Below are 18,720 nucleotides of genomic sequence, written 5' to 3'. Positions count from 1 at the left end.
TCAAACTCTCCCTCGTGTCTGCTTTTCTCTTTGCGTTTACCCACTCGATCGCCTCTTTCGCACCAAACAAGATGATTGTTTTCACTGATATGTCCCTGTGGAGTTTCGGTCCTGTCAGGTGGGTTAATGAGTAACAGCCCACTTGGGTGATAACGCCACACACACACACACACACAACTGATAGCCTCAATAAGCCTTCCCATTGTAAAAAAAAAAAAAAAAAATGTTGCCGCCGACTTAAATCTCCCCCAGGGGTCAAAATGTGAGGATGATCGAGTGAACTAGGCCAGGCACGTTTTGGTCCAAATGTGCACGTCTCAGTCGTCCTGTTGAAAGACTTCAACACGTAGCTAATGTTCATAATATCTAACACTTTCCACCAAACCTTCACCGTAAGTTTAATAAAGTCTAAGAGTCAATAAATGACGTTGATAAGACTGAACTTTGCTCGATCAATAAAAGAAATTAACTTTGGTACAGATCAGGTGCAGGCTTACAGAAGAGGAAGATTAGTTTCCTGGTCTTTCACAACAGTAATAAACACCAGACACACTTTGAATTGCATTTGGATGCATATGTATGCAGAGGATGTTAAACAGTCAGCTTATGTAAAGTGATTGCTAATTAGGTCATTTCCTATGATTAACCTTCATCAATTTACAGTATGTTTATTTCACATGAACACTCTCGAGCCTCCATATAAACAAAGTTTATTTTGGTGTTGAGATCAGGAAAATCAGTTTTGCAATCCATTATCATTACTACGGGGACGTCCTGTAATCACAATGTGCTTATTTCACTCTAAAAGTACATTATGTTGTTTCCTGTTCACTGTGTTTATCACAGGACATACATATTGTAAATGTCATCAGTGTGTATTTGTGTCTGTGTGTGTTAAAGTGCTCACAAGACAAGAAAGAGAAAGATGTCCCACAATCAAAACACTCACTGACACTCTTGATAAAGATGTTAATTAAAGGCTGATTCTAGATCAGATTTTTTTTTTTTTTTTTTTACCACTTCGAACTTTCATTTTGAAATTCCAAGGGGAAATAATGAACTTTTCACTACTACTACTAGATTTATTTGAAAAATACTACTTATTATCAATATCTAACATATGAAGAGTTAATAAATTACAGTGCCTTATTATAAACTACACTTAACAGCATATACCTACAGCCACATCTGACACAACAGGTCAATTATCTGATCGACAGAAAATTTACATTTCATGGTCGCAGCTTCACAAATATGAGAATTTGCTGCTTTTCTATGTAATTAATTCAGTTTTATTCCAACTATTAGCTGGACCAAACAGGTAGTGTAAATATGTCACCTTGTAAATATGTAACCGGTGGCCTATTAACAGCCTGATTGCTTCTGGTATTCATTAGTTTATCAGTATCTGTGTGGCTTTGTTCGTTTGTAGGTGTTGTCATGTTCCAATTGTACTCAGCCCCCTGGAAAAAGATATACATACCTGTGTGTGTGTGTGTGTGTAGCTCCTATTGATGTCAGAGCTTGACAATAACTTCCTGACATCTCCTCTTATTTTGAAATCATTTTATTATTTTAACAAGATGGAAAACACAAGTCATTAAATGCAGCACGGATAAATGCAAATTACATGACTAAATGTATTTATTTCAATTGCGTTGCCACCCTTATGTTAAAGTTGTGTTCAGAACAAATGAGAAGAAAGCTCTCGTCCAAAATAAATGCAAACATCTGTTCTCCGGCCTCACAGCAACATCTGGACTTACAGTTGTCCAAGAGCAGAGTCACTGCAACTCACCAGTAAACAAACGACTCTGTCCCTTTTGGCAAAACAAGCTCCACTTCCTACTGCACCTGTAACACTTTCCTTTACAATTGTTGATGTCAAAAATAATGAAAACGACAGTCACAGAGCCACAACTGTACCTTTACAACTTTTTTTTTCTTTTTCTTACAAAATGTTAATTTCAACTCCAGATATTTAGGTTCAGGTGCATCCTAACTAATAAATTAAATAAAATTCAGCTGCACCGTATCTACTCTAAGTTATTTACAGAGTTAATATGAAAGTGCCATGCTATAGTGTGGGAGGATAACAGACTTATGTCATGAATATAGTGAATTTCAACCCTGTTGTTACATGAAAGCAGGTTAATCACTGGCTTAATTTCAACCCTTTAATAAGCTCCAGTAAATATTAAAAAACGCCAAACCAAAATGTTACATCCTTCAAAGCTTCTCCACACAAGCTTTAATTTGTTTGTTTTTTTATGCAAGGGCAGGATCAGTGTGTCAGTCCAGCAAAAATGAAGACGCATCACGTCTCATGTCCGAGTTAGGATTTGGCCGCTCCCTTTGACACCGCCAAGCCGATGAGTCCCGCTAAGCCTGCAACGCCCAGCCCGATTCCCCCGACGATCGCCATGCCAACCAGGCCGTCTAATGGATAACAGATGAATGTCAAAATGAAGATGTTTGTTTTCACTCCACAAAAAAAAAAAGGTCAAATAATATAAACAAATGTAATCTCTTTTACCTTTCTTCAAAGCCTTGTCGATGAGCTTCTCCAGCTCCAGAGCCTGTTTGTTCCCCGGCTCGTTCTTCAGAAGAGTCCGGATGTACTTCAGGGCTTTTTCATATTCCTGGAGGAAGAACAGGGAATGGGAAAAAGAAAGTACTCTGTGACAGGTGATAATAGGTGAGGGCTGCAAAGTTACACACAGGTGTGAAACTCAAGATACAAGCAACAAATCCACATATTTAAATAATGCCAGAATTTGTAAATACAATGAATTTACTAACTTTGAGTCTGTAGTTGGCCACGGCAAGGTAGAACAGGAAGTCCCGGGAGTCGTCCTTAGATGATTTTTGAACAAGCTCTTCACAACAAAAGTAATATTGATTCAAACAATGGAAGTTGGAAAAACACAGGCTAATATGTCACAGTAATATTCACTTAGTAAAACATGAAACTATCAAACCTCTCACCTGACAATATCATACAATGTTATGGTTAGAAGAGCAATACTGACCAATAAATAGTACTGAATTATGTAACCACACCTTAGCACAGAACATATCAGTAGTGCTATATAATTAAATAAAGATAATTTATTGGAACCTTTGTTTGTTTTTTCAGCTGTAAAATGTCCCATGAAATATCACAATTCATAAAGAAACATATTTAAAAGATATGTATTGAAAGAATTGAATCAAACTACAGGTTTATGTTAATTATCTTCCAACAGATTTGATTATTTGATTTTTAAAGCCTGTAAAACATCAGCATAATCAATAACACCTTCAATAATAATAGTAATGTCATAACAACAACAAAAATGTTTTAACTTACCTTCTAAGAGCACGATGCCCTTCTTAATGTCCTCTGAGTATTTACTCCTGATCAGACACCAGGCATATTCAAACTTTGTTTCTTTGGACACAGCTCCCTTCACCAGCTCAGCGTTGTACTTCTTCTCAAATTTCTGCCATCAAAGACAAATACACTGTTACCGAGACATTTCACTTCAGGCATCAAGCGACAGTTCATTTACTGTGACATTTAACTTCATCATCGTGTTCAGACAACAAGTGAAACCGAAACAACGTAGTTTGCCAACACCACATTAAAATTAAACCATCACTCACAGCGTATTTTTAGTTCTATTAGTTATATCTGGCTGTATTGTCGACGCTTATAAAAACATCGTGACTAGTTTGTCATCATAAACATGATCATTAGCATTAGCAGCTAAGTGACGCGACTACGTACGTCTCTCTGTACGTCCTATTATCGTTCACGTTTCAGCGTCTACCAACGACACGGACGAGAAGAGAGCCTCTGCGTGAGTCTATCTTTGAGTTAACGTGTGTGTTTGATCAAGGTAAGAGGTTTATTAAAGAGAAAACTTACCAGAAGGTCCTCAGGAGCTACCACATCACTCAGGACAGCCTCCATGTTTCCGGAAACAGAATAGAGCCCCGCCCACTTTTATCACATGATGTAACAATTGGGCCACGTCATTTTTGACGTTCTCTACGTCTTTTGTGTATTCTTCATTACATTTCATTTGTATTTTGACTACAATAACCAATGGTGTTGTATATTTGCACAATTTTCAAAATTATCATTGTTATTTTATTTTATTTTTTATCTTTTATTTTTTGTTTATTTGTGTTAGGCATATTTGCTGTTATCCCAGCACATTACTAATGTCATCTCATACTAATCCTAATACTCATACTAACACTAACACTAACACTAACAAGCTTACAACTACAACTAATGCTACTTTTATTACTGCTAGACTAATACTAAATACCCATAGGCTCACTAATACTAATACTAGCTTGCTACAAATGATACTAATGCAACACAAAAACAATTAAACGCATGTTTTGTGGGAAAAAATACTTTTTTATTGTAAATTCAAGTGATGTTTGATTTCAAGTTTGTTTTTGTTTTTTTGCTGTGAATCAACTCAAAATGCAAGGAATGATGAGGTGTTGGTATTACTGAATTACTTTCCGAGGTGTGCAGGCGAAAAAGCCAGAGGCAACAGTTCATTCAGGCTGGTTTCTTTGTAAGATCCATCTGGCTTGGTCAAGTACACTGTCCAGTCTGATCCGAACTGGTGAGAGAGAAATGAAAAGAAAGAGTTGAAGACCTTTTAATACCTTTATACCTCCACACTGTTGCGTATTGATAGGCCTAGCAATTTCATTGTCATACTGAGCAGAAATGAAAGCATAATGGGAAACTGAATCCTAAAAATGAACATGAACTGGAAACAAAAAAGGTCAAAAAATGCATGAATGGATTCATAAAATAAACCACGAGTGGTTCAGAAAGTGTAAACGAGTCAAAGAGTAACACCAATTTAATTTACTGATCAAGTTGTTCTCTATGAGGAAGTTACAACATTTTATAAGCTTGGGTTATTACCATTGTTTGACTTGCTTATAAAATACAGTGCTGTTTGTTTACACACAGACACAATTAGCTTCAATTTCTGAGGAAGTGTTTGTCAGGGAAGAGTTAGCGTTCCAGTGTATCTCACACAGTAATCACAGGATAATGGTTATCTATGTTGGTCATAAAGGAGCTGTCTCACCTCCATAAGAACCTGCCGACATGCTCCACACGGCCCGACAAAACGGTCTTTGATGTCACTACACAGAGGGAAAGGGTGAATGCATGAGAGGATGTGGCACGTGAGGGTCTTAATGTGTTGTCAGTGTCCTTATGCTGGGCCTCACCATGTCACGGCGATGGCTGTGAACTTTCTGTGTCCTTCCACCACAGCTTTCTGAACGGCTGCCCGCTCGGCGCACACTGTCAGACCATAGGAGGCGTTCTCCACATTACAGCCTGGAGATACAGTAATATTAGACTATTTCACAGTGGAAGAAGAGATCTACTTGATTTAATAACTATTATTTGGTGAGTTGTATACTTTCCTTGTTTGATGTACATGAGACTAATTTGTTCACTTTTACAAAACCAATTTGCAATGCCTGTTATTACCATGTAAATATTGATTGCTTATTATATTAAGGAGGACACACTGCTGGTGGATGTATGTAACTTTTAGATATTTATTCACCTGACTATAGTTCACCTATATTCCTTGTTTCACCCTCTTAAATAGCCAATAATTAGTACATATAGAGAGAGAGATGACCAAAATACAAATTCAGTGTAGTGAGACAGAAACTGTGGCCAAAACATTAAAGCTACTGTGATTTTTTTTTTTTTTTTTTTTTACTTTGAAATTGTAGAATTCTTGCATTGTTATTATGGTTCGTGCTCTGAAAAAAACTAAAGTAGAAACTGAGAAACCGCCTGTTGGGTCATTACCTTTGATTATGACGCCATCTGCTGTTAAAACGGCGGCACCGACAGGGAACTGGCTGTAGGGACAGTATGCCCTGTCCCGGGCCTGAAGGCAACTTGAAACGAGCTCGTTAACTTTATCTGCGCATTACAGGAAACACGGAGTTTAGTAAATAGTTAGCCAACATGATTAAGGACGATGAGCTGTGATAACACACGTTTTACGGACACATTTGGAGACAGTGTCTGACAGAGACGTGGACTTGCCTGTCATTGCAGCAGACGACTGTCCGGACAGTTTTTTGCCACAAATATGCGACAGTCCCGTTACTTTTTGTAACTTTTCTTTTGAGTCAGAACCGCTGTTTCCTGAATCAGCGAGCGCGAGAGAGAGCAGCAGGGGGGAGGTTGACCACAGCTGCACGCGCATTGTTTACTCTCACGTCATTGGCTGGTTGGACCCGGCGTCATCGACCAGACTCGGGGAGCGACTCTGACCTAAGACAGGACCAGACTTCTGTCCAAATATCTCGCGAGAAAAGAGGGCTCACAAAACCACAGCACCTTTTAAATAAATTAACTTTAACTTTGTATCACATGGCATATAGCTAATTAAAAAAAATATTTATGTTTATTGATACAATTTTATACCACACATATTACACATAAAATACAGGTTATAGTCCAATATTACATTGGTGCATTGCTAATATAATCAATATTATGTTTAATATTTTAATAACTATGCTTTAGGAAATGTATACATGTATAAAGTAAAAAACAAAAACAAAATAATAAACAAGAAGACAATATCAATAAGTAGGCTAAGTCATAGCTAAACTGTTACAGATTATTGCACAGCATCCTGAGATCAATAGTTAACACATACATGGAATAACACATGTATAAACATTTATAAAAAGGGACATTAAAGTTTGGACTTGATCCATCACTGTATTAATCCACATCTGAAAATAGTCCAAAATACACAACATATCAAATATCTATTTACCCGCCACACCCCAAGTTACAATACAAGTCAAAATATAAAGTGACTGAGCTTTATAATCAAAGTGTGTAATGGAAGCACTTAAACCTCACAGATAATCATTTGCAGTGCAACTGTCCTCCATCCTTTCTTCAAACTTGCCTGTAAAAGTCTCTGTTTGTTGGCGCAGGTCTCGCCACCACATAACAGACCAGTCCCCTGCAGAATTGGGCCAGAGAGCAACAAAACGCAAAGACCTCCCACACTACGTTCCAGAAAGTAAAGGTGTACAGCGTTTTATTGCAGTAAAGACCGTCAGCTGCTGTGGGATCGTAGTTGGGCTGATAAACCGAAAAGACCCACACGACACCTGTAGGAGCAAGGAAAGGAAAGGGTACAGAAACATTTAGATGTAAAATCAATTTAAAAAATAACTGAAAGAAACGAAAAGTGTTTGAGAATTTTATCCTCACCTGCAAGGATCCAGATGTGTGCATACAGGATTATTACAAACAGCACAAAGGCTTTGCAACCCTTGGGGTGCTCCTTTGGCTGAGCTGCGTCACTTTCACAGGGCAAAGTCACAAAGGGAATCATCAACAAAGGCACCAGAGTCAGTCCTAACAGGAAGTTGGGTATGTTAGGCTGCTGAGGGCAATCCTTGAAATATACAGCACCTAAGAACACATACAGCAGTGAGAACAACACACCTGTGGACTGTTGAAAGACAACCATGTTAAAGGAGGAGCATACTGACCAAAGATGAACCGTATCAGAGCTACGATGACTGATGCTACTGTGGCTTCAACTAGAGAGAAGAGATAATAATGCCACATTAATTGCATATTCATTTTATTACCTAATCCTTCATTGTATATTAAGGATTGTTGTATTATATATGCTCACCTGTTAGTCTTGGGGGTCTGGGTGGTGGAGGTTCAAGGTGAAACCTCCACACAGCTCCCACAGTTACTGCCAGTGGGGGTCCTGCAGATGGGGCTACAGAGCAAACAACCTGGAGTTATTCTCCTATGGTTTCTACACTTCATGAAATACAGTGTGATATCAATAAGACTAAGTCAGTGGGGTCCGAAATCACATCTCGTTCGATGCTTTTCATCATTAATTTGTGTCTTAATCATTATCAGAGTAATGAGTGAAGTTTACTGTTCACAAACTGAAATACAAAATACTCCGGTAAGAACAAACATTCACTAATGTACAAAATAAATGTGGGTAATGGCTTGAATTACATAACCAGTAGTACTATCAAAGAATTAAATGCACCTATACATGTGTACGTTGCCCTTGCCCCAGTATTAACCAAACCAAATAACCAGCCCTGTTTATTCTCACATTTTGTTTTTCATTAGCAAACCAAAAGTGAAACAGGTGCAGCAGGTGCAGCCAACTCTCACGCTGTACAATCATACCATCAGACTATTTTGCTGCAATAATGTCAGATTTTTATTTTAATCAAAGCATTAGCCCCAATACCAAACAGTTTGACAACATTATGTCAATAAATGTGAAATGGTGAACTTCTCATCTTTAACCCAAGTAGCATACTTCATAGGGTTCAATATTTGGTTTTACCACAGATTATCTGAAATGCCTGCATTTATTTAGTTAATATATTTGTATTACATTTATAAAAGAACAAACTTACCTGCCATCAGCTCTGAATAAGTGTCCTCTCTCCAAGTGCTTCGTCAAATGACTTAGCTTGTGCACTTCTAGAGGCTTTTATCGGAAACCCAGGGGATTTCTTGAAGATCGCTTGACACTGTATTTGGCATCAAACAGGAAGGGCCAGTTGGTGGAATGGCACATCACGGGTTTGTTAAAAAGTAAACCATAACACAGAAAGTGAAAGAGTGTTGTCACAGGACTCTTATTTACTGAAAGTTTCATATCCGTTTAAATCATTGTCCATGACATACTGTAGGGTAGGGTATGTGCGTACTTATGGAAATCAAGGATGAAAGTTTCTACAACTTTTATCTTGTTAAGTCAGAATGCATTTTAAGGTGTTAGAGGCGAGCAACATGGAAATTGCTGACATAATTTTTATTAGTATTATTTTAATGAGCTATCAATCAAGCTAATTAGTGGGAAGTTGATAAGCACCATGACAGTATACCTGGAGAGCATGATTCAAATCACTTTCTATTGTGTAATTGGTGTTGCATAGCAGCAGAGTGTCCCTTAAAAAAACAAATACATGCAACTACACAGAAGTGCTACAAATTTAGAAAACAGTTGAATCGACTTAACAATGCAGGCACTACACAAAAAAACTCACAACACAACAGAAGTGATTTTGGTGACATAAACATTGATGGTACATTCATAAAGACGGCTATTGGAAAATAAGGTGAGTCTCTTTTGGTTATTACATCATCAGTATCACATGTTTGCTAGCTGTACTGTAGGCCTTAGTTGAGTCGGTCCGAAAACACTTGCGTTGTGTTGTGAGTTTTTGCAGTGCGTGCTAATTCATTAAGGTGTTTTCTAAATTTGTGGCAGGTTTGTGTCTTTGCATGCTCTCTAAGTTGCAGCAAATTGAGTTCTCAGGGCCGTACCATAGTCTTTTGAGGGTCATAAGGATCTGACGGGGCAGTCTTGTTGATAAAATGTTCCAGTAAATATCAAACCTATGTTGTTATTATTCTGGAAAAAAAGAGAGATGTTTGTTTCTACTATGGATGAAGAAATGTATATATGTAACAGATTGTGTTATTTTGTCAGATAAACAGCCCCCCTCCCCCCATATTTCTTTAACATTAACTTGATGCAGCATATGATTTAAATATGATTCAATTAAATTGCACCTCACACTCAACCAGTTGGCGGTTAGTTACTGACAAAGTTTTTATTAAACCATCTCAATGACCAAGCCTTGTCCTTTGTTTGCAGAGGGCCATAAATAGAATAAACAGACTGATATCATCATCAGCAGGTATCAAAGGGCGTCCAGCTGCATGACAGGGGCCCCGACACCACCGCGTTTGAACTTCTATGTCCGGGTGGCCACTCACTGACGTCATGCATTCCCTAAGCTTTACTCTATAACCTCATGCATCATTTCTAAATGTCCTAACAGGGAGGAGTGGGGTATTTTCTGACCCCTTAGAGGAGTTCCCCTCTTTATCTGAGATCAATAAAAGGAAATACTCAGGTTTGAAATCATATTGGAGGCGGCCTCAGCATTACTTGGCCTTTGTTCCCTCTCTCCTTCCTGCTCTAACTGTCACTGGCCGTGTTTGACTTTCACAGTGAGAGAGGGTGAGCGCCGGTCACTAGTGAGTTTCGCCTCCCTTTTTCGACTGACGTTTAAGAAGCAGGTGAGACACAGGGAGTGACCAGTAGACAAGAAGAGGGAGCAGTTAGAGGAAGAAGAAGACCAGAAAGGTAAAATAATGTGCTGTACGGGGAAGTGCGCCCGCCTGGTGGGCCTGATCCTGCTGCCCTCAGCCTTCATCTGCATGATCTCCAACCTGCTGCTGTTCTTCCCCGACGGGAACAGACTGGACAATAACCAGATCTCCTTCGAGGTCTGGCTCATGGGGGGGCTCATCGGAGGAGGACTCTTTGTGAGTAACTGATCACGATCTGTGAACATCCTCAGAGTCCGGCCTGAAGTTTTTATTGTAGCTTTTATTGGGTTTTTCAGTCATTAACTCAGCAGCTTCGGTAAACCTGTAAAATGTAATGTTTGCTTTCCTTGAGTTTTATTGAATCTAACTGTTTTTGAGGGAATGACTGCAGAAGTATTTTTAGAGGAATAAGAGAATTGTATCTTATTAGATTACATTTAGGTTTTAACTGCTTTCTATTTTTGTTTGAACTCCTGAACTGTCTGGGGTTTCACTTCATGTGGACTATGATTATTTCATAGATTAGACTCCTCTGTGTATAGGTTGTTATTTAAAAGGCCCATTGAGTGGCAAAATGAAGAGATGACTGTATATGCAGGATATCAAGAATATTCCATTTGATATTATAATACAGTCCTATAAAAATAAACAAATTCACACTGAATAATAAACTCAAACACAATTTCACTTTTAAACAAGCATTCACTTTTCTATTCCACTCTAGTTAAGAGGGAAGTAATTTACTTTTTTACTCCACTACATTTAATTCATTACTTTACAGTTAAAGATGACATAAGAATTTATAAAATATGATGCGTTACGGCAGATTAGGATACATAACATATATAAAATAGATCAATTGAGCTCTATACCTCATCCAAATCTTAGATTAGAACACTTAAGTATCTAATGTATAGTAGTTTAATAATAATTTTTACTTTAGATCCATTTTGTTGAGAGTCTTTTAGTGTTACGTGGCAAAAACATTGTCTGATCTTGTATATTACTTAACGATGGACAAATGTCTGATTGTGCGAATTGCCGCTCACGTTATCTTGAAACTTTGGCGGGTCCAATAATAAATCATCAATATTTAATCTCACGAATGAATCAGAGAGACCTTTGACTCCGGTGGAAGGGCAGGTCTTTATAGCAGGGGTATTACAGTCTGGAACAGCAACAGGGAGATCTCCCACCCAGAGCCGGCCCAAGGCATAAGCAAACTAAGCACCTGCTTGGGGCCCCGTGCCTATTGGGGGGCCCCCAAAAGGCACGTAACTTTTTTAAATTGTAGTGCGTAACTTTTGTCGATCCTTAGAGAGACTCTGCGTAATTACAAAAAACTTTAATTATTGTTGCATTTCAAATTGTTGTTGCACTTTTCTGTTGCAGTATATTCAAAACCAAAATTTTTAAAAAGCAGATGATGTGTTTACAGTAAATGCATTGTCTGTTGGTTTATTTTGTTACTTTTAGTCGACCTACCTAGGTGACATTCAGTATCCCAGTGCTATATCAATTTAAATACTAAATGTAAATCAACCGCAGGCTACACTTTTAGCTAAATTTGGTGCCATTTCAGAATAAAAACCATAAAGGATATGATGATTCATGATGACAGATTAGAAAAATGAAATAGTATTATTGGCAGTAATAGAGGGCACCAAAATAAAGATTTTGCTTAGGGCCCCATGGAGGCTTGGGCCGGCCCTGCTCCCACCTCTGTCATGGAGGATGACACTGGCTGCTGGGACCAGAGAGAAACACTCGATTCAGGATTCACAAATATTTGCTTTAAGAGATAAGAGAACACATGCACACACAAATGTAAATGCAAATGTACGGGAAGATGTGTGTGCAAACTTTTGCCTACACAAACACACACACACACATTAGATACTTTCATGCAGCATATAAATAAACTAAAACTGTTTCCCCGATCAATGAGGAATTTGTTTTTTCTATTCACTTTTTTTTTTTTCTCCAGATGCTGTGCCCGAGCTGTTCAGCCATCAGGGCCGGGGGCAAGGGTTGCTGCGGAACAGGTTGCTGTGGCAACCGTTGCCGGGTGAGTGAAGTCCTTTGAAAGATTTTAATATACGCTCGGTTGTCAGGGCCGGACTGATAATGATGGGCAGTGAGTGACAGAAGGTGAAGCGGAGGACAAATTATCGTGTTTATTTAATCAGCAATACACCATGTGGACAGTGTGCTCATGTTATTATAGTAATATATTTACTGTCCTGGGGAAGGTGCTATATGTACTTCCACTTTTTACAGCTATATATTAAAGATATTATTAAGTTTTGGTAAATATGTTTTGCAGAAGTAGATAATTCAGAAATCGTCCCCTGTTATTTATAATCAAGAAACCACTTTGTATCTTATTCAACTAGAACCATGTGTTATGTACAAATGAAACATTAACACGTTGAATAGATTGATTGTGAAGCTGTGACGTCATTTTTAGCCAAAATAAAATACTAGAGTTCATAAATGTAAGCATACTTGAAGTAATATACTGTAGGAACCTTGAAAAGATTTTTGACGAAGCAGTGTTATAAGAAAATGTAAACATGCAAGAACCACCTGAAGAGTTTGATCCAGATCACTCTCTATTGTGTAATTAGTGTTGCATAGTACCAAACTACGGTGGCCTTGAGAGCTCAATGCACTGCAACTAAAGAAAACACAAGCCATTTTTTTAATGAATGTACTATTTTATCTTATTTATTTCTGTTTATAGAAATGTCTGTTTTTAGATTGTGCCCATTCCTTGCTTTCATATTTGTTTACTTTTTATCTGGGACCTGCAGGTACAGATTTCGTTCTGTCATGTTTAACATGTGGAATGACAATAAAAGACTTTGACTTTGACTTTGAAACGCTCAACAAATTCAGAAAACTTCATCAGTTTGATATCAGAATCTCACAACATAACAGAAAAACAAAACAGTGACGGACTGAGGCTGAGCTCACTGTTTTGTGTGTGTGTATTTGGTGTTAAGTCTTAAACATTAGAAAAGAAAGGAAGAAAAGAAGGGATGAGAAGCCGTGAGGGCTTTTTTGGACTAGACGAAATAATAAAGTGCTGTGCTGTGATCTCATCTTTCCTCCAGATGTTGAACTCTGTGTTCTCATCTGCTTTTGGCCTGGTTGGAGCCATCTACTGCACCAGCGTGGCCTCAGCAGGTCTGGCAGTGGGACCCAAGTGTGACGTGGGCAGCGACGTTTGGAAATACCCTTTCGAAAATGTGTGAGTGTTCCCATAATATCCAAGTCTCATTTAATAACTCCTGCCGATGCATCTTATCTCCCTTTGCAGTTCTTTATAACTGTGTTTACTGCTGTGTTTCTGCTCTCCTCTGTTATCTCTGTCTTATCTCCTCATCGGCTACAGTGGCTCAGACTTTCAGACCCCACTGTGTGTAACTTCCTTATCTCTCTTTAAGAAGCCGACAAGTTTGAGCTGATCAATAGAAACACACAGGTTTAATATCCTTTAAATCCACCAGGTGGCAGACTGGACCTGCAGCACAATGACGTGGAGCCACAGGCGGACGACTGGCTGCAGGGGAATTCTTTTATTACTGATTTTGATCAGAGTTCATGCCAAGCTGCAGGTTGTGGTTGATTGGCAGTTGAAAAATACTGAGTCCACATATTTTATCTAGTTAATTATGTCAAACTAGGCAGAGCCGGGGTGATAAGGCTGCTGGGAAATCTGGTTGGCACCACTGACGCACTTCACAAGATCAGGCAGGTTAAAGTAAATCGTGAATCACCTGATAGAAGCCCATCAGGCGACTGGGACAACGGTTAATAAATATAACCCCAGTGTTAATGTGTAGGCAATTGCTGTCCACTGGTGACAGCGGGGTAAAAGGGCACCAATGGTTACAAGGGGGGAACCAAGTCTGACACCAGAATGCATGGTGGGATATTAATATGTCAACCTCAGCTTGTCCTTCCTCCAGAAAACCTCAGTTTCCTCTTTTTTGTTTCTGCCTTTCTGTGTTTCTCTGCTGTGATGGGCTGCTTTTTTTTCCCTTTTTTTTACCGCCTTCCTACTGTGAACATTTATCTAAGTTACCCATCCGCAACCAAAACAATAATTTATGCACAGATCCGGCGATCACTGGAGATTGTCCGAGCAAGAAAGCAAAACATTTGCTCAATCCAGCCTCATGAAAGTGAGGATTTATTGTTTTGTACCACTGCAACTTGAAAATCTCTATTATTTCACTGTTTATAGAATACTAAAGAACTTTAAATGGGTATTCTTCACCTCTTTTTGACATATTATACACTGAATAAACTTTTGATCAATAGATTGACTGATAATAAAATAATAATTGTTACTTAGCACATGGTCAGCTCTATCTATAGGTTGAATCAGTTTACTTAATGTTGGACAGATAAGTTTCAAAGTAAAGTTAATTTTAAAATAGGCAAAAACTTCTGTTAATAGTCAAAGAATGGATGCTGAATAACTAACGTGGCTACATCAGAAGTAACAAAAACCTTCATAATGTGTCAGATTACCCTCTGGTTTCTGTGTGTTCATCATCATCCAGCTTTATTGAACTGGGAGGCTGATTCTGTTTCATAAGATGGAGAAGGTTTGTTGTTTCCACACAACCAGCATTGTATAATAAACCTTCCCACCAACTCTTTGGCAAGAAAGTGAAAAAGTATATTTTTTCTAAATGTCAAACTACTCTTTTAATTTTCCACCGTGAATGATTTTCTTTTTTGAAAGCTTTAATGCCACCTCGCTCCCTGCAGACCTCCTGATATTTCCATCCAGACCTTTTCTCCCAGTTCCTCTCTTTTCTATTTTCCATGTGCTTTCTCGTTTTTTCCACTTACGTCCTCACCGACGCATTTTTCCTCAACTCAGTCATCGCAGCCTTTTTCTTTCTGCACCCCCAAACTCGGCCTGTTTCACACATTATTTTCATTAATGCTGTTATGTGTGTCCTTACTGTTGTTCTTCCCCCCCCCCCTTGCAGAGCCAATGGCAGCTACCTCGTCAACCAGACCATGTGGGACACGTGTGTATTCCCTAAAAACGCGGTGATGTGGCACGTGGTCCTGTTCTCCATCCTGCTGAGCATGGGCATGCTGCAGCTGGTGCTCTGTGGCATCCAGGTGGTCAACGGCTGCCTGGGATGCCTCTGCGGAGACTGTCGCAGCGACGACAAAGATGTAGGTGGACGATGATGGACGCTCAGTAGGGAGAGCAGCAGAGGACGCGTGCAATTCTTTGGAGTTGAGCACACAATGAGCAGATGCGATTTTTTTAAAGGGATAGTTCACCAAAAATTCAAATTTCAGTCATTATCTACTCACCCTCATGTTGACTAAGGGCGAGAGTCCTCCGTGCCTTCCAGGAGTTACGGGGGGGGGGGGGGGGGGGGGGGGTTCGCACAGCAGTATTTGTCCATATGAATGGTGCTCACTTTTCTTCGTCCAAAAAGACACACCAAAAAACATCCAAATACCTCCATAGTGCTCGTCTGTAATGTCCCTCTTGTATTGAAGCACCGACATGAGAAATTGTTCCGCTGGTCAGTGCAGACACAGGAAGAGCAGTGAACCGAGACACTGGGAGCTTCTGCTACAAACAAGCTTAAAATATAGACTTATTAAATTTTTTTCGGAACAATTTCTCATGTCGGGGCTTCAATACAAGAGGGACATTACAGACGAGCAGTATGGAGGTATTTGGATGGTTTTTGGTGTGTCTTTTTGGACGAAGAAAAGTGAGCACCATTCACAACCATTATATGGACAAATACTGCTGCGCGGACCCCCACGTAACTCCGAGAAGGCACGGAGGACTCTGAAAATTCTCCCAGTCCTTAGTCGACATGAGGGTGAGTAGATAATGAGTGAAATTGGAATTTTGGGCGAACTATCCCTTTAAAGGCCCGCAGGTCATGAATTCTACACAAAGGTTTCAGGAGGTCATCAAAAGCAAGAAGAGATTAAAATTACGAGAGGATTTGTTCAATCACGGGCCACGCCAATGTACGGCAGTGTGTTCTGCACCGACTGGTTTGGCAGCTGGGAGCGAGCCAGCCATTCTCTCAGCAGCCTCATGTAGGACTTTTGCCTAGTGGCAGCTTCCCCACTGTGTTGCTCCGGTGCTGTTTGGGGTTGCTATTCTGGATTTCTATCAAGTCCGCCACTGATTCAAAACAGGAAAAGGGGGAAAAAAAGTTTTGATCTTGTGTTGATGATGATGTGTGAGCCAGGAAATGCAGCACACCACCGGCTGTTATGGGGATTGGAGCGTGTCAGTTCAGCGAGGGTTTTCGGAGGTGCTTGCTTGGTGGATTGTGTTACCTTTGAAGGAGCCGCGCTGGCTGTTTGTTTTCTAACCAAACCGGCTGCAGGTGTAACTTAAATCCAGCGCAGTGACATCAGAAGGGGGCATCAATCTTCTCGTTTAACTCTGCAAGAAAGCACAGCACGTATCGCGTTTCACAATGTGCAGCTATGTTCCTTTTTAAAGAATTAATCTTTCACATTATAAAATCAGTTGAAAGGCTCACACACACACACACACACACACACACACACACACACACACACACACACACACACACACACACACACACACACAAAAGATCGGGTTTCTCACACACAAAGAGTAAATGAACAGCCTGGCAGGAAAAGTGAAACAGGTCAAAATGTAAAGTTTACATGTACTTCTGCTGATTATTAAGCTCAGATTTAGCACATGGTTGAATGTATAGTGATGATTCTACCAAAAAAGAAGGCCAACATTGCAGTTTTGCATGGACGTAAACACACGCACCCACTAGTATTGAAATAATGAGACACTTCAGTAACTAGTATTTAAAAACACCATTAAGCTTTATGCTACGCTGCTAACACCTGTCAGGAAATGCAGACTCATGAGCAACCGCTTACACATTAACACTGTTCTCACATTTATTTAACCTAACGTGTGACTTCTGTCCCATTGCAGGATGACGGTGGACTGTGAGCGTGAAGAAGATCGTCACTCTGCATTTTGAAGGGCTGCGTTGCACGTCTGCATTTCTTTAGTTTCCCAATGTTTGTATTCAGCCTGTAAGACATGATGAGAGTCTCTCTTGATACTCCCTGATCTACTTCTTCTTGTTATCTTCTACAATATTTCAAAGCCGCACTCCATTACCCTATGAATCTTTGTGATGGTTCACATGCGTTGCTCGGCTTTCTTCATGAAAAGAATCACAGAATTAATTACGGTACATATTCAATTTCCACATCCGTTTCCATTCATAGGGCAGATAAGGATCTGCAATTGTAAATAATGGTTGGTGTTTGGTTTACAGACATAAAACTGTGCATCGGGTGAATGTGAAGACACAGTTATGATTATAAATTATATAAACACTGTTTACAATTTTTTAGGGATCCTATTTGTGTTTCATTGTGAAATTCCTCTTAACTTAAGCTGTTGTAGTTCTGTCTGACTGCCAACATTAAAAACGACCTAACATGTGAGCTCTGCTAGTGTTTTTTTTTTTTGACAACTTAATTTTGCTGCGTAACCCTCACTCTATAGCCACAATACTTATACAGTATATTTGTGGGGACACCCATTGATACCATTGATGCTTTATCTAGCCCTTTACGTTAACACTAATCATCACAACTGAATGCTTAAATCAAACCTAACCTAATTAACTTAATAACTTAAACCTAAGCTTAATCTTAACCCTAGAACCAAATCGTAACCATCAAAATGCAATTTCAAGATGTTGCAGAAAGTAAGAACCTGCCAAAATAAACTCACTTTGCAAAAATGTCTTCTTCACTCTGATGGGGAAATACTGTTGTGGTCCCCAATATGTAGCATTTACAGAGCATTATACAGAGAGGAAGTTGGACCCCTGAGGAATAACTCTGAGGATTTCTGTCAATGACCAACGTCACACTGTGCCTGTGCAGCCAGACAGCCAGCTCTAACAGGATTGTTGTGCGTCCAGACCAGTGTCAAAGGTCAGATCGCCCCCTGTGGACGCAGCGAGCACTGCAGCTGCACAAACAGGACACAATCTGTACCGCTGCCTGTTAGCATAGGTGCAGGTTAAGCCCATAATCTTTTGTTGCCATGGAGCGACTTCGTGGTAATTGTTACCTAACTTTCAAGTTAAAAGCCTGTTGCAGAGGCAGAGCTGCACCCAGGTAAATATAGACGCAGAGAGAGAGACCAAATCACCCAAAGCTGTGCAGCTCACGGCTAAAGCCAGGCCTCCTTGGCAGTAGCCTACAGATAAATACATTTAGGCCAGCTTCAGTGGCCTCACCGCCTCATTAATAAAGTCTACAGGGCATTTTTTCACCCTTCTCTATGAACACCCTCCACCAGAATGAGGTCTGTGTGTGCAACAGCTGAATCACGACTCCCTGTGCTTTGGCTTGGAAACAATAAAATCTGTTCAAGTGAAAATGATTTCAGGGAAATGACGTAGCCATGGAAATAATACATA

General features: G+C 39.6%; 4 protein-coding genes across 4 annotated transcripts; 1 reads left to right on the top strand and 3 right to left on the bottom strand.

The window, feature by feature from the left end:
* Positions 1–1,551: 1,551 nt before the first annotated feature.
* Positions 1,552–3,978, bottom strand: fis1 (fission, mitochondrial 1). The gene is made up of 5 exons (XM_083992327.1): positions 3,914–3,978; positions 3,353–3,485; positions 2,803–2,879; positions 2,537–2,642; positions 1,552–2,439 (listed from the first exon to the last, which is right to left on the bottom strand). The coding sequence occupies exons 1-5, from the start codon at positions 3,956–3,958 to the stop codon at positions 2,336–2,338; spliced, it is 465 nt and encodes a 154-aa protein (XP_083848453.1). The 5' UTR covers positions 3,959–3,978; the 3' UTR covers positions 1,552–2,335.
* Positions 3,979–4,402: 424 nt separating this feature from the next.
* On the bottom strand, positions 4,403–6,309 carry LOC311001280 (cytidine deaminase). The gene is made up of 5 exons (XM_083992326.1): positions 6,104–6,309; positions 5,861–5,977; positions 5,260–5,371; positions 5,115–5,172; positions 4,403–4,631 (listed from the first exon to the last, which is right to left on the bottom strand). Exons 1-5 carry the CDS (start codon positions 6,264–6,266, stop codon positions 4,521–4,523), a joined length of 561 nt encoding a protein of 186 aa, XP_083848452.1. The 5' UTR covers positions 6,267–6,309; the 3' UTR covers positions 4,403–4,520.
* Positions 6,310–6,976: 667 nt separating this feature from the next.
* On the bottom strand, positions 6,977–8,500 carry LOC311001924 (transmembrane protein 272-like; the record flags this gene model as incomplete). Its single annotated transcript, XM_083993102.1, has 3 exons — positions 6,977–7,194; positions 7,298–7,501; positions 8,494–8,500. 3 exons carry the CDS (start codon positions 8,498–8,500, stop codon positions 6,977–6,979), a joined length of 429 nt encoding a protein of 142 aa, XP_083849228.1.
* Positions 8,501–9,963: 1,463 nt separating this feature from the next.
* On the top strand, positions 9,964–17,731 carry tm4sf5 (transmembrane 4 L six family member 5). The gene is made up of 5 exons (XM_083992325.1): positions 9,964–10,420; positions 12,192–12,272; positions 13,324–13,460; positions 15,220–15,415; positions 17,208–17,731. Exons 1-5 carry the CDS (start codon positions 10,247–10,249, stop codon positions 17,223–17,225), a joined length of 606 nt encoding a protein of 201 aa, XP_083848451.1. The 5' UTR covers positions 9,964–10,246; the 3' UTR covers positions 17,226–17,731.
* Positions 17,732–18,720: the final 989 nt, after the last annotated feature.

The sequence above is a fragment of the Trachurus trachurus genome, assembly GCF_905171665.1.
Source record: "Trachurus trachurus genome assembly, chromosome: 18".
In the NCBI taxonomy this organism is placed as follows: domain Eukaryota; kingdom Metazoa; phylum Chordata; class Actinopteri; order Carangiformes; family Carangidae; genus Trachurus; species Trachurus trachurus.
This window is presented reverse-complemented; position numbering and strand designations above follow the sequence as displayed.

Coding starts and splice junctions, on each gene's coding strand:
- tm4sf5 (XM_083992325.1), top strand. CDS start 10,247: ATGTGCTGTACGGGGAAGTGCGCCCGCCTGGTGGGCCTGATCCTGCTG. Junction 12,273..13,323: donor GCTGTGGCAACCGTTGCCGG/GTGAGTGAAGTC, acceptor TCTTTCCTCCAG/ATGTTGAACTCTGTGTTCTC. Junction 13,461..15,219: donor AAATACCCTTTCGAAAATGT/GTGAGTGTTCCC, acceptor CCCCCCTTGCAG/AGCCAATGGCAGCTACCTCG.
- fis1 (XM_083992327.1), bottom strand. CDS start 3,958: ATGGAGGCTGTCCTGAGTGATGTGGTAGCTCCTGAGGACCTTCTG. Junction 3,486..3,913: donor TAGCTCCTGAGGACCTTCTG/GTAAGTTTTCTC, acceptor CTTTGATGGCAG/AAATTTGAGAAGAAGTACAA. Junction 2,440..2,536: donor CGACAAGGCTTTGAAGAAAG/GTAAAAGAGATT, acceptor GTTATCCATTAG/ACGGCCTGGTTGGCATGGCG.
- LOC311001280 (XM_083992326.1), bottom strand. CDS start 6,266: ATGCGCGTGCAGCTGTGGTCAACCTCCCCCCTGCTGCTCTCTCTCGCG. Junction 5,978..6,103: donor GTCGTCTGCTGCAATGACAG/GCAAGTCCACGT, acceptor TGTAATGCGCAG/ATAAAGTTAACGAGCTCGTT. Junction 5,173..5,259: donor ACAGCCATCGCCGTGACATG/GTGAGGCCCAGC, acceptor CCCTCTGTGTAG/TGACATCAAAGACCGTTTTG.